This window comes from Siphateles boraxobius, unplaced genomic scaffold (assembly GCF_051911475.1).
Source record: "Siphateles boraxobius isolate OS27281-9 unplaced genomic scaffold, OSU_SipBor_1 5, whole genome shotgun sequence".
Taxonomy (NCBI): domain Eukaryota; kingdom Metazoa; phylum Chordata; class Actinopteri; order Cypriniformes; family Leuciscidae; genus Siphateles; species Siphateles boraxobius.
Window position 1 is genome coordinate 630,001 of NW_027509141.1, and position 15,963 is coordinate 645,963.

A 15,963-nucleotide genomic window follows, 5' to 3' on the forward strand; every position below is an offset into this window, starting at 1 on the left:
TCTTCAGTCACTCAACGCTTCGTTTGAAAAAGCAGGACCCAATAAACGCTTTATTCAAGACCGATACCGATCTGTCTGAACCACAAGTCACTTTGACACATAACACAACATGATACAATTCTATTATAGCTGTACTTTATTGAAAATTAATTAACAAAAAACATACACATTTACAATGAAACAAGACAGACTTCAACAAAAGTAAGAACTTGAAATAAGTGTAGGATTCTAGAACTGCGATTTCATCTTCAGGGCGTCTGCATTTGTGTCCACCACTACACTCTCGATGCGCTTGTGGTACTGCTCCAGTGTGGAGAGGAGACGCTCGTAGATCTCCTGCAGAGAAGCAGACGTTACACACACTGTACCGGGACAGCACACACACACACACACACACACACACACACACACACACTGCTCCAGTGTGGAGAGGAGACGCTCGTAGATCTCCTGCAGAGAAGCAGACGTTACACACACTGTACCGGGACAGCACACACACACACACACACACACACACACTGCTCCAGTGTGGAGAGGAGACGCTCGTAGATCTCCTGCAGAGAAGCAGACGTTACACACACTGTACCGGGACAGCACACACACACACACACACACACACACACTGCTCCAGTGTGGAGAGGAGACGCTCGTAGATCTCCTGCAGAGAAGCAGACGTTACACACACTGTACCGGGACAGCACACACACACACACACACACACACACACACACACACTGCTCCAGTGTGGAGAGGAGACGCTCGTAGATCTCCTGCAGAGAAGCAGACGTTACACACACTGTACCGGGACAGCACACACACACACACACACACACACACACACACACACACACACACACACACACACACACACACACACACACACACACACACACACACACACTGCTCCAGTGTGGAGAGGAGACGCTTGTAGATCTCCTGCAGAGAAGCAGACGTTACACACACTGTACCGAGACAGCACGCACACACACACACACACACACACACACACACACACACACACACACACACACACACACACTGCTCCAGTGTGGAGAGGAGACGCTCGTAGATCTCCTGCAGAGAAGCAGACGTTACACACACTGTACCGAGACAGCACGCACACACACACACACACACACACACACACACACACACACACACACACACACACACACACACACACACACACACACACACTGCTCCAGTGTGGAGAGGAGACGCTCGTAGATCTCCTGCAGAGAAGCAGACGTTACACACACTGTACCGGGACAGCACACACACACACACACACACACACACACACTGCTCCAGTGTGGAGAGGAGACGCTCGTAGATCTCCTGCAGAGAAGCAGACGTTACACACACTGTACCGGGACAGCACACACACACACACACACACACACACACACACACACACACACACACAGCTCCAGTGTGGAGAGGAGACGCTCGTAGATCTCCTGCAGAGAAGCAGACGTTACACACACTGTACCGGGACAGCACACACACACACACACACACACACACACACACACACACACACACACACTGCTCCAGTGTGGAGAGGAGACGCTCGTAGATCTCCTGCAGAGAAGCAGACGTTACACACACTGTACCGGGACAGCACACACACACACACACACACACACACACACACACACTGCTCCAGTGTGGAGAGGAGACGCTCGTAGATCTCCTGCAGAGAAGCAGACGTTACACACACTGTACCAGGACAGCACACACACACACACACACACACACACACACACACACACACACACACACACACACACACTGCTCCAGTGTGGAGGAGACGCTCGTAGATCTCCTGCAGAGAAGCAGACGTTACACACACTGTACCGGGACAGCACACACACACACACACACACACACTGCTCCAGTGTGGAGAGGAGACGCTCGTAGATCTCCTGCAGAGAAGCAGACGTTACACACACTGTACCGGGACAACACACACACACACACACACACACACACACACACACACACACACACCTCCAGTGTGGAGAGGAGACGCTCGTAGATCTCCTGCAGAGAAGCAGACGTTACACACACTGTACCGGGACCACACACACACACACACACACACACACACACACACACACACACACACACACACACACTGCTCCAGTGTGGAGAGGAGACGCTCGTAGATCTCCTGCAGAGAAGCAGACGTTACACACACTGTACCGAGACAGCACGCACACACACACACACACACACACACACACACAACCGTAACGGGACAGCACACACACACGGAACACATCCGTAACGGGACAGCACACACACACACGGAACACAACCGTAACGGGACAGCACACACACACACACGGAACACAACCGTAACGGGACAGCACACACACACGGAACACATCCGTAACGGGACAGCACACACACACACACACACACACACGGAACACAACCGTAACGGGACAGCACACACACACACGGAACACAACCGTAACGGGACAACACACACACGGAACACATCCGTAACGGGACAGCACACACACACACACGGAACACAACCGTAACGGGACAGCACACACACGGAACACAACCGTACCGGGACAGCGCACACACACACGGAACACAACCGTAACGGGACAGCACACACACATGGAACACAACCGTACCGGGACAGCGCACACACACACGGAACACAACCGTACCGGGACAGCGCACACACACACGGAACACAACCGTAACGGGACAGCACACACACGGAACACAACTGTACCGGGACAGCACACACACGGAACACAACCGTAACGGGACAGCACACACACGGAACACAACCGTACCGGGACAGCACACACACACCACAACCGTAACGGGACAGCACACACACACCACAACCGTAACGGGACAGCACACACACGGAACACAACCGTAACGGGACAGCACACACACGGAACACAACCGTACCGGGACAGCGCACACACACACGGAACACAACCGTAACGGGACAGCACACACACGGAACACAACCGTACCGGGACAGCGCACACACACACGGAACACAACCGTAACGGGACAGCACACACACACGGAACACAACCGTAACGGGACAGCACACACACACGGAACACAACCGTAACGGGACAGCACACACACGGAACACAACCGTACCGGGACAGCACACACACACCACAACCGTAACGGGACAGCAAACACACGGAACACAACCGTAACGGAACACAACTGTACCGGGACAGCACACACACACCACAACCGTAACGGGACAGCACACACACACGGAACACACACGGAACACAACTGTACCGGGACAGCACACACACACGGAACACACACGGAACACAACTGTACCGGGACAGCACACACACGGAACACAACCGTAACGGAACACACACGGAACACAACTGTACCGGGACAGCACACACACACCACAACCGTAACGGGACAGCACACACACACGGAACACACACGGAACACAACTGTACCGGGACAGCACACACACGGAACACAACCGTAACGGAACACACACAGAACACAACCGTAACGGGACAGCACACACACACCACAACCGTAACGGGACAGCACACACACACGGAACACACACGGAACACAACTGTACCGGGACAGCACACACACGGAACACAACTGTACCGGGACAGCACACACACGGAACACAACTGTACCGGGACAGCACACACACGGAACACAACCGTAACGGGACAGCACACAGAACACAACCGTAACGGGACAGCACACACACACCACAACCGTAACGGGACAGCACACACACACGGAACACACACGGAACACAACTGTACCGGGACAGCACACACACGGAACACAACTGTACCGGGACAGCACACACACACGGAACACAACCGTAACGGGACAGCACACACACACGGAACACACACGGAACACAACCGAAACGGGACAGCACACACACACGGAACACAACCGTAACGGGACAGCACACACACGGAACACAACCGTACCGGGACAGCACACACACGGAACACACACGGAACACAACCGTAACGGGACAGCACACACACGGAACACAACCGTACCGGGACAGCACACACACACGGAACACAACCGTAACGGGACAGCACACACACGGAACACAACCGTACCGGGACAGCACACACACACGGAACACAACCGTACCGGGACAGCACACACACACGGAACACAACCGTAACGGGACAGCACACACACACGAACACAACCGTAACGGGACAGCACACACACACCACAACCGTAACGGGACAGCACACACACACGAACACAACTGTAACGGGACAGCACACACACACCACAACCGTAACGGGACAGCACACACACACGGAACACAACCGTAACGGGACAGCACACACACACCACAACCGTAACGGGACAGCACACACACACGAACACAACTGTAACGGGACAGCACACACACACCACAACCGTAACGGGACAGCACACACACACGGAACACAACCGTAACGGGACAGCACACACACACCACAACCGTAACGGGACAGCACACACACGGAACACAACCGTAACGGGACAGCACACACACACGGAACACACACGGAACACAACTGTACCGGGACAGCACACACACACCACAACCGTAACGGGACAGCACACACACACGGAACACACACGGAACACAACTGTACCGGGACAGCACACACACGGAACACAACCGTAACGGGACAGCACACACACACGGAACACAACCGTAACGGGACAGCACACACACACGGAACACAACCGTAACGGGACAGCACACACACGGAACACAACCGTAACGGGACAGCACACACACACGGAACACACACGGAACACAACTGTACCGGGACAGCACACACACACCACAACCGTAACGGGACAGCACACACACACGGAACACACACGGAACACAACTGTACCGGGACAGCACACACACGGAACACAACCGTAACGGGACAGCACACACACACGGAACACAACCGTACCGGGACAGCACACACACACCACAACCGTAACGGGACAGCACACACACACGGAACACACACGGAACACAACTGTACCGGGACAGCACACACACGGAACACAACCGTAACGGGACAGCACACACACACGGAACACAACTGTACCGGGACAGCACACACACACGGAACACAACCGTAACGGGACAGCACACACACACGGAACACACACGGAACACAACTGTACCGGGACAGCACACACACGGAACACAACCGTAACGGGACAGCACACACACAGGGAACACAACCGTAACGGGACAGCACACACACACGGAACACAACCGTAACGGGACAGCACACACACACGGAACACAACCGTAACGGAACACACACGGAACACAACTGTACCGGGACAGCACACACACAGAACACAACCGTAACGGGACAGCACACACACAGAACACAACCGTAACGGGACAGCACACACGCACGGAACACAACTGTACCGGGACAGCACACACACACGGAACACAACCGTAACGGGACAGCACACACACACGGAACACACACGGAACACAACTGTACCGGGACAGCACACACACGGAACACAACCGTAACGGGACAGCACACACACACGGAACACAACCGTAACGGGACAGCACACACACACGGAACACACACGGAACACAACCGTAACGGGACAGCACACACACACGGAACACAACCGTAACGGGACAGCACACACGCACGGAACACAACTGTACCGGGACAGCACACACACACGGAACACAACCGTAACGGGACAGCACACACACACGGAACACACACGGAACACAACTGTACCGGGACAGCACACACACGGAACACAACCGTAACGGGACAGCACACACACACGGAACACAACCGTAACGGGACAGCACACACACACGGAACACACACGGAACACAACCGTAACGGGACAGCACACACGGAACACAACCGTAACGGGACAGCACACACACACGGAACACAACCGTAACGGGACAGCACACACGGAACACAACCGTAACACAACCGTAACGGGACAGCACACACACACGGAACACAACTGTGACGGGACAGCACACACACGGAACACAACCGTAACGGGACAGCACACACACACACGGAACACAACCGTAACGGGACAGCACACACACACACCACAACCGTAACGGGACAGCACACACACACGGAACACAACCGTAACGGGACAGCACACACACACACACACACGGAACACAACCGTACCGGGACAGCACACACACACGGAACACAACCGTAACGGGACAGCACACACACACACGGAACACACACGGAACACAACTGTACCGGGACAGCACACACACACACGGAACACACACGGAACACAACCGTAACGGGACAACACACACACACACGGAACACACACGGAACACAACTGTACCGGGACAGCACACACACGGAACACAAACGTAACGGGACAGCGCGCACACGCACACACACACGGACTTCAACACAGAAACAGCTTATTTTCATTTTTGGGTGAACTATCCCTTTAAATGTTAAACTAGGCCATTTAAATGAAAAACAAACAGAAGATTTCCCCAATAACAGTCAGCTCTGTAACAGTCAGCAACACGAGACGGACTTCAGAAGTGAAACGCACCTGGGCTTTCTGTGTGTGCTGGTTACACTTTTCTCTAAGCTCCTGCATCTTTTCCTTGATCCGTTTAGTTTCACGGTTGCTTTCTTCCATTTTCTTCACAAACTCCTCTCGTTTCTGGTGGATTTTGTCATATTGCCTGAATAAAATAAATGATGCCTATGTATTGAAGTGTATTATCAAATGCAGTGTCGTACAAAAGGATCCTTTAATCCTTAATCTTCTGTTTACTTACTCATAAATATTTTTGACCTGCTGATCTTTGACCTCTTTTTTCTTCTGCCGCCGGATCTGATGTTTCGACTGCTTGTCGAGCTTCATGGCAAACGCCCTCTTCATCTGGGCTTCTTCACTGCTCAGGCTCTTCAGCTCTTTCTCCAAGGTTTCAATCATGGCTGCTAATCTCTGGACCTGTACAGTAGTGATCATTTAAAAAGGTGAAAAACAACTCAAGAAATGCCATGCTTAAATAATGACTAAAGTATAGGGCTGGGTATCGTAACAAAATTTTCGATACCGGTTCCTGAACGATACTTTTTTTCGATACCAATTTTATCAATATAACATTACCTAAAAAAAAAAACTTATTTTTTCAGTTTGTTGACTTTTTTACACTCATATTTTGAGTCTATAAAAAAGCACCAATGCTAAAGTTTTCTATGTTTCCTAATCATTTAACAACATGTATTCTTTACTTCAATGAGCTCATTGTTTCTGCCTTAACTTAATGCATTGTTTAACAATGAAACTGAATGAAAATTAATTGAAATGCATTACACACACTCACCCCTGATAACAGATCACTCTAAATTGTAATTTAGACACATGCATTTTCTGTAAAGCTCCTTTGAAACGATATGTATTGTGAAAAATGCTATACAAATAAATGTGAAGTGAATTAAATATAGGCTACTGGGGTGCGGGATATATGCCTCGCGCTCAGCACACATGAAGCTTGCGCAAAGCACTGGCAGAAGTAGCCTAATGATTATGGATGTGTCGGGAAACGATAGCAAGGAGATATTTTAATTGTTTATTAATGAACAAGTGTTTACTAAACGTGTTGGCTGCAAAGATGATTATTGCGAAGCTGACTCGTCATCCCTGCAGTAGTGAACACGCGCGCCTATATGGATTAGGTAATCAAACTATTTATTTCTAATTGTTTCGTTTAAAAGTAGACATATTTTTAACATATATAGAACTATTTGTCATGTCTTTGAGGCAAGTATCCAATACGCTGAGTCTTGGTTTATATGTGACGCTCTCCAGTTCTTGTAGTCGAAGGCGGATAAACTTTCTACTCTCGAGTGTATTCTGTGCGCTTTTAAGTGCAGATTTACCGTGTTACCGGTCTTGGCAGCAATTATCTTGTCGAAAATATTGCATCGTGTGCTTACGGCATCGAGTCGGGTACATAGGTACACTTTTGATCATTTCCACATATTTTCTATCTATCTGGGTTGCGCGCGCGCGCGCACGCACGCACACACGCACACACGCACACACGCACACACGCGCACACGCGCACACGCGCACACGCGCACACGCGCACACACACACACACACACACACACACACACACACACACACACACACACACACACACACACACACACACACACACACACACCTCTGGGCAGCCGCGTAAACTAGTGTTTTTCCGCCACAGCCAATCATACTGCATGTTTATTGTTTCACTGACGTTGACGAGATTAACCACTTAGATACCGAAACTTGGTACCAAAAAACACTCGGTACCCAGCACTACTAAAGTATATTGCCATATCATTATAAAGTAATTAATTTGTTGACTAGATGCTGCATCAGCAGAAAAAGAGCAGAAGTGTGTTTGCCGTCGAGGCTGAGAGGACTCTAACATTAGTACCTCAAGTGGTTTAAACTGTCAAACACACGCAGACCTGACCCAAATGTTTTATGTTGCAATTGTTACCATCTATTTGCATTATTTTATATCCAGCTGGTCACTTTTATGCATTCATTAGGCGACGAAGTTACATATTTAAAACTAGTGACGTGATTGCTTTCTCAACATTGATATGTTCATGTAAGTTAGCCGACAGAAACATAAACAAATCAGAAACGCGTTAAATTTAAGTTCTTTTTTTTATCACTAGAATACATCTTGTTATTTTGATTAAATAATCATCAAGTGTTCTAAAATAGAAGCAAATAAAGTGAGAGAATATACATATGCTATATTACGTATACGTAATATAGGTCTTGATTAAATTTTAATGGCCATCTTTAAGAATGACTCTTTGGAATTATATGAAATGGTAACACTTTACAATAAGATTACATTTTTAGCATTAAGTAAGGTTAATAAAAGTTGTAGAAGTATTATTCATTGTTAGTTTGTTAATTTCAACATTTACTAATGCATTTGAAATGGAGTTTTAATTCTTATTTCATCTGTTATTACCTTAGTTGATGTACTATGAACTGACATGAATGATAAAGGTTCAACTGTATTGCTCATATTAATACATGCAGTAAAAACGTATATTGCATAATGCATATAGTTCATGAAAGCTAGCTAACACATCCTTGTTAACAAATGCGACTTGCAAAGTGTTACCTATGAAATTTACGTGTTTCTAGGTTATAGCTAACAAAACTTGTAATATTTTAATGTTTAAATTATTTTCTATATAGAGTTCATTCTGTAGAACTTCTTATTTTAATATATTCATATTTATATATTTATTTAATTTAGCACATTTCAGTTCAGCACTGTTTTACTTCTGAGTGTTATGTTTGTTTTTAATCCAGTATCCATTTAAAAAAATATCGGTTGAATTATCGGTTATCGGCATTTATGGTCAAACCTAAATATCGGTATCGGTAAAATCCACTATCGGTCTACCTCTAGTGTGTACCGTTAAAGAAATTTACTTTTTTGACTGTATTTTTAGTGCCACACAGGTGAACAGACTGAACATTTTTTGCTGCTGTGACTCTCCAATTGAAAGTCAGAGCTCCTTGCAAGCGCATGTGTCGATCTTTACCTCCTCCTTCTGCTGGTTGGTCTTGCACATGCTAATCTGTAAGTCCTGCAGTTGTTTGAGCAGGACCTGGAGTTCTGCCTCCACCTGACCAGCACACTGGACCAGCATCTGCAGCTCCACCAGCCTCTCCTCAGCCAGCTCCTGACACACACACACACACACACACACACACACACACACACACACACACACACACACACACACACACACACAATCAGTGAGAGAGACAGACACACACACACACAATCAGTGAGAGAGAGAGACACACACACACAATCAGTGAGAGACACAGACACACACACACAATCAGTGAGAGACACAGACACACACACAATCAGTGAGAGACACACACACACACACACACACACACACACACAATCAGTGAGAGACACACACACACACACACACAATCAGTGAGAGACACACACACACAGACACACAATCAGTGACACACACACACACACAGACACACAATCAGTGACACACACACACACACACACACACAGACACACAGTCAGTGAGAGACACACACACACAGACACACAATCAGTGAGAGACACACACACACTCAGTGAGAGACACAGACACACACACAATCAATCAATCAGTGACACACACACACACACACACACACACACACACACACACACACACACAGACACACACACACACACACACACACACACACACACACACACACACACACACACACACACACAATCAGTGAGAGACACAGACACACACACACACAAATAATCAGTGACAGAACAGAGACCTGCAGTTAAACACCTGTTGTTACTTGCAACCTGTCAAGCAAATTCTCATGTAAACGAAGGTGTGCAACATGCAAATGAAACATACTTTTGACATCTTAATGCTCTTCACGCTCTCTTTCATCCTTTCCATTTCGTTTTTTAGCTCTTCGGGCGACTCCACGATCTGAGACTTGAACTTGGAGATCTCATCCTTCAGCGTCGCCACATCCACTTTCCTTTGAGTCTGGATTGTAAAACAAGTGAAGATTCACATCTAGGGCTGCAACTAACGATTATTTTGATAATCGATTAATCGGACGATTATTTTTTTTTCGATTAATCGGATAGAAATTAAATTAGATTTTTTTAACTATATATTATAACTAAATAAAACCGTAAATCAGGGTATTTATGTGTAAAAGTGTACTTTAAAAAGTGCAAAAGCCACACATTGAGTTTTACTAATATCAATATTTGCATTGTTTTTAATGATAATTGCTGATGGCAAGTTGACAAACATGATTATTGTTAAAAAAATGATATCCAACATATTATGTTTTAACACAATTTTTGTTAAAACAAATTTACACAGACATGTTGTTCAGATGTGAATATCTGAACTAAAAACAAACTAAAAACATCTAAAATATATAATTCATTTAATTTTTATTTAAAATGAATTATATATAAGGAACATAAGGATAAAGAATATAATATATATTATATATAATATATAAAAGAATAATATAAGGATAAATTGATTAAATAAATATAGAAAGACTGAAAACAATTGTGTGAATGTAGAGCCGCAGTAGATCGCGTTTGAAAAACAATTAAAACTTAGTAGACAAATGCTATAAAAAGAGAACGGAATGGAGGTAACGTTACCCAGCAAGCTAACAGGCTTGAGTAAAGGACAGGAGAAATTATGCATTAGTGCACAAGCATTCGCTGAAAACCACTGAGTACAGTGACTAAAAAACAATATTTTACTGCTGCTGTTATTAACTGCCTTTGTATTTAATGTTTCACTTTGTAAACACCGTTTTAATTTAACCTATTTCTGCGGTAGCGCTATTTTAATCCATCACTTACGTTGCGAGCGAACTGATTGCGCAACCTGATGCTCGAGACAAAATACAGACATCCCGGAAGTCCCGGGAGTCTCCCGCATATTGATTGCGGCTCCCTGATGCCCGCGAAATAGTTCAAACTCCCGAAATCTAGAGCGCGCAAGCAAGAGCGCGCATGCGAGACAGAAGAGACTGCTCCAAACCTCCAAACCGTGTAGCGCGCGCGCTCGGCAGAGCGCCTGAGGGAGAGAGACCTTGCGTGTGTGTGCGTACCAGTAAACGCTCCCCGTGACGTAAGCAGACCAACTAATCGATAATGACATTCGTTGACAACGATTTTCATAATCGATTATAATCGATTTTATCGATTAGTTGTTGCAGCCCTATTCACATCTCTAATTACAACAGTCACTGCGACTAGAGATGCACCGATTACAATTTTCTAGAACATTTAGCATGGAACATACAACATTTTTTGCCGTGGGTCCTAGCGGTGGGGGGGTGGGGGGGGTTTGCAGGGCTTGGGTCCTATCAGGTACAGTACAGAGCAAATTGTAAGTACTGTAACATGTACGGGAGGGGGGGATGTTTTGGTGGTGTAAATATATTTATTCTGAAGCAATATTTTACATACTTAAAATCTTCATATTTGTGATATATACCCCAGAGTGTTAATTATTTTTATAAAGAGAATTTTTATTACCTTGTTAAATGTATGCATCATTTTTCATGTGAAATTCTTAGTTTCATCAATAAATTCAGTTATAATAATAATAATAATAATAATAAGACACTATAGGGCTGTTACCCATCAAATTAAATAATTTGCACTGCAAAATTACAACTGCAATAAATAATGTTATGAGATTGATGTTTTAAATAAATGTTTGAATATACAAATTTAAAAAAATGCAACGCTTAAACATGAAACTAAACTGCCAATAGGTGGCGGCAAGTGACCGTCTTAATTAGTGAATCATTGAGTCATTCACACAAAAGATTTGTTCAAAACGCTGAATCATTCAGTAACTAAACACCGTGCTGCTGTTGCTTCCCTTTGGAAATATTTTCGTCGGTGAAATGGAACAAATACAACGCGACGTTGTTCCCAGAAATGCACTACCCATTACCAATCGCTGTTTACATTGAATGTAATAAAATCACAATCATTCTTGCGTTTCGATGCTTCTCTGGTTATTTTCTGTCACTAAAGCTAAGCTACTTGTCCGGTCGGGCCACTAAAATTATCTTGCACTTGCCCTTACAAAAATTCCCCTCGTACCGCACAAGCGTTGTGTCGAGCCCTGAGTTCTGTCATGGTGTTTTGTGGCGCTGTAAAGCGGAACATGTGATCGGTTCACAGCGATGTGTGTGACTGTCACGCATCATTAGAGCGACAAAAAAGATCACAACAGCTCGAAAGACGTCTATGGTCTCACTCAAGTCTAATTAGCACATTCCCAATCATTATTGTGAAGTTTTCTTCACGTTATGAGTTTCCATCAGACTCGCGTGGTAGTCCGGTGTCTACGGTGGCCGAGAGAGCTCAACGTGCTGCAACTTAAAAAAAACACATGCAAATAGAAAAAAACACCTGCAAATTAAGAAAACATCTTCATCAGTTTCACAACACGCGTGTGCTCCAAATACTCACAACACAACCAAATACAGAAACGCGCTGCAAATAACACACACCACAACGGAAATGTTTCCGGGGGAACAAGATGAAGGGCACAAGGTTTCCTACATGTGTGTTCCGTGTGCACGTGTGATGCTGATGTTGCGCGATGTTAATCATGCGGCGCCCGAGTGCATTTGACAGGCATAAAATCGGAGTACGTCAGACCGGCCGGTCGCGGATCACGTGAAAATCGTGCGATTCCGGTCACCAGCCGATCAACCGGTGCATCTCTAACTGCGACCATAGAAACACACTTACAATACAATCAACCAAGTTCATCAAGATCTGCCTCCATACAACCAAAACCGATGGATTAAAACCAATCACCAGCCCTTTATTTTTTTCTTCCTCAATCGGTTTTACTCAGATCTTTTCTTCTGTAATATGATACATATATCTGTCGCTACTTCCATTAAATGGTGACTTTAACCCTCATCCAAACTGAAAGTGCGGAAAATTAAAGGAACGAATGATCTGATACATACCAGTTTCTGTGAGATCTCAGCAATCTCAGTCTTGCACTGTGCAACCATTTCATTCATTGCAGTCTAAAGAGAGAACATTTAAAATTAACATGACAAGGGAAAAAAAGGCATGTAAAACACTGGATCATGTGACAACAGTTTTCAGGCATCATGTTGGTGGATAGGGTTAGGAATCATAAGAAAGTTTACGGTTCCGATTCAATAAAAATTATTAAAACAACTATTAAAAAAATAGTAGTAAGGGAAAAATGCACAATCCTTGTGTTTATTTCTTATACTTCGTGAGCTTAGAATTATACAGTTCTATCTCCGTTTAGGGTAGTTCTGAGATATTGAGCGTCAAAGTTTTTACATCCCTGCTGTTTTGTGAGATGGAACCTTTCTATTTTATTAATAACTTGCAACAATTTTTTTTTACAAAAATAACACCACACAGGCATTAATAAACACCTAATGGATAAGATTATGTCAAAAACTCAATTTCGACCAAAAGTGGAGATAGAACCCTATAATTCTAAGCTCACGACTTGTCAAATGAGTTTAACAGACTGGTAATGTCAACAAATTCAACATTATTTTAGAACATCTCTGCTGTGTTTGTACTTTTTCAGGATTATTTCATAAAATGTATTACACATCGCCCTTATACCGTCGCCCACGCCGTTGGATTCCGTTGTTGTCGAGTGTCGAGAGAACAACCAGCGCTGTTCTTCAGCTGTCTTCCTCTGTGAACATGCACTCATGGATGTCTGAAAATATCGTTGCTTTTTGGAGTTCAGATTTAAAAACGTCTAAGATAAAGAGGCCACACTCGTTCTGCTGTGCCGTTGATCTTACGGAGCAGATAGACTATAATATGCTTATTTAACTTTTTAGTGTTCAATAAAAAGTACAGTCAGATGAAATCCTGCAGGTGTCAGTGCTTTCTCTCCGTCCCTTAAATGAGCGCGGATTTCTAGTGCATTACTTGAACTTCTTAGTTAATATCTATCAGAATTTAAAATGGACTGAATAAATCTCTCTACAAACTTGACGTGCGATGCTGCGCTGACTGACATGTATGCGCATGAATCACTGTCACACACACGCTCAGAGCAAATATTGTAAGTTACTGCATGAGAATAATGCATCACGATACACATAGTCTCACGGTTAGTTATGTCTTTTAACTAGTATTTCAAAGGGCAAAAACATGAACTTTAACTATTGGCTTTAGGTCTACTTCTTCAAGTCAGCTGTCACTTTAGCGCGAGGCCAGTAACACATTAGCTTAGCCTGAGCAAACTCACGTCGAGCTAGGCGGGCGTAGTTTCAGCATCCAGGCTCCTCAACTCCACCCACGTCCCGCCTTTTTGCCCATTTTCGTTTATCTGGGAGTGACGCACTGTGACGCGCTTCCAAGATGGCGACCAGCGACTTTATGCTTCAAAAACACTCTTCAGAAACCTAAGGGTGATGTCATGGACACTACGTCCATATTTATATTTTTTTACAGTCTATGGTTAACACCCAGTCATGCTTGAAAATAATAATAATACCGTCATATACCGTGAAACCAGTATAATTTAGAAAACTACTGTAATATGGATTTTTGCTCATACCGCCCAACACCGATTGCGGTGTTCATAGGCCTAAACGAACTGAAGCAAAGGAGAACACACAACAGGTTCTGAGACGAACACTCCAGACGAGCCGTGTGTGTGTGTGTGTGTGTGTAAACACCCTTAGGTAATATTACATTAGTAAACTGAAGTCATTGAGGTCTCACCACATCCTGGTATTCCCGCTGTGTGTTAGCGGTGAGCTCTGCCAGGGCAGACGCTAGCTCTTTAGCCTCCGCTTGCTGCTCCGGAGGAATGGTTCTGTGAAGGCAGGATTGATACGCTCAGAAAGAAGCATCTTTAGTAATGGACGTTTAAATAAAAAACACTGCACTTACGTCAGTTTCTCAATCTTCTTCTCAGCTTCCTTGATTTGTCTTGTGTACGCCTGGAGTCTGTCCATATCACACCGCTGTTGACAAACAGAACACCTCAAACCACACGGCTGTGTTTACATGCACAACTTTGTTTCAGTCGGACTGAATTCATTACGATTGATGAATCTGAACGCAGTGTTTACATGAACGCTTTTATGTGTCAAGCTTCAAATCGGGATATATTGTTTGACATGCGCACACTGCACGAATATACAGTTTCCCGCTGTTTGTTTATAATAACTATATTCTCCTACACTGGTTCTGTTTTAATCAGCAGACTTAATATTTATCCATTTCTGGTCATAAATTGGAGATAATGAGCGTATGAACCG

General features: G+C 45.1%; 1 protein-coding gene across 3 annotated transcripts in view; it reads right to left on the bottom strand.

Annotated features, from left to right (window-relative positions):
- Positions 1-15,963, bottom strand: part of nuf2 (UF2 component of NDC80 kinetochore complex) — a 162,559-nt gene that overhangs the window by 132 nt on the left and 146,464 nt on the right. For 2 of the 3 annotated variants that reach the window (XR_013195016.1, XR_013195015.1), the window contains exons 7-15: positions 15,593-15,666; positions 15,422-15,515; positions 13,654-13,716; positions 10,521-10,658; positions 9,660-9,800; positions 6,863-7,038; positions 6,631-6,766; positions 169-336; positions 1-48 (exon numbers count right to left, since the gene is read on the bottom strand). The exon at positions 1-48 is cut by the window's left edge and continues 132 nt beyond it. Coding sequence is in view for 1 of the 3 variants with exons in the window: in XM_077204356.1 (XP_077060471.1) it covers positions 229-336; positions 6,631-6,766; positions 6,863-7,038; positions 9,660-9,800; positions 10,521-10,658; positions 13,654-13,716; positions 15,422-15,515; positions 15,593-15,666 (930 nt within the window). In the remaining 2 variants the exon portion in view is untranslated. Of the gene's footprint in view, positions 49-113; positions 337-6,630; positions 6,767-6,862; positions 7,039-9,659; positions 9,801-10,520; positions 10,659-13,653; positions 13,717-15,421; positions 15,516-15,592; positions 15,667-15,963 lie in introns of those variants that run through there. The other variant, XM_077204356.1, reaches the window with a different exon arrangement.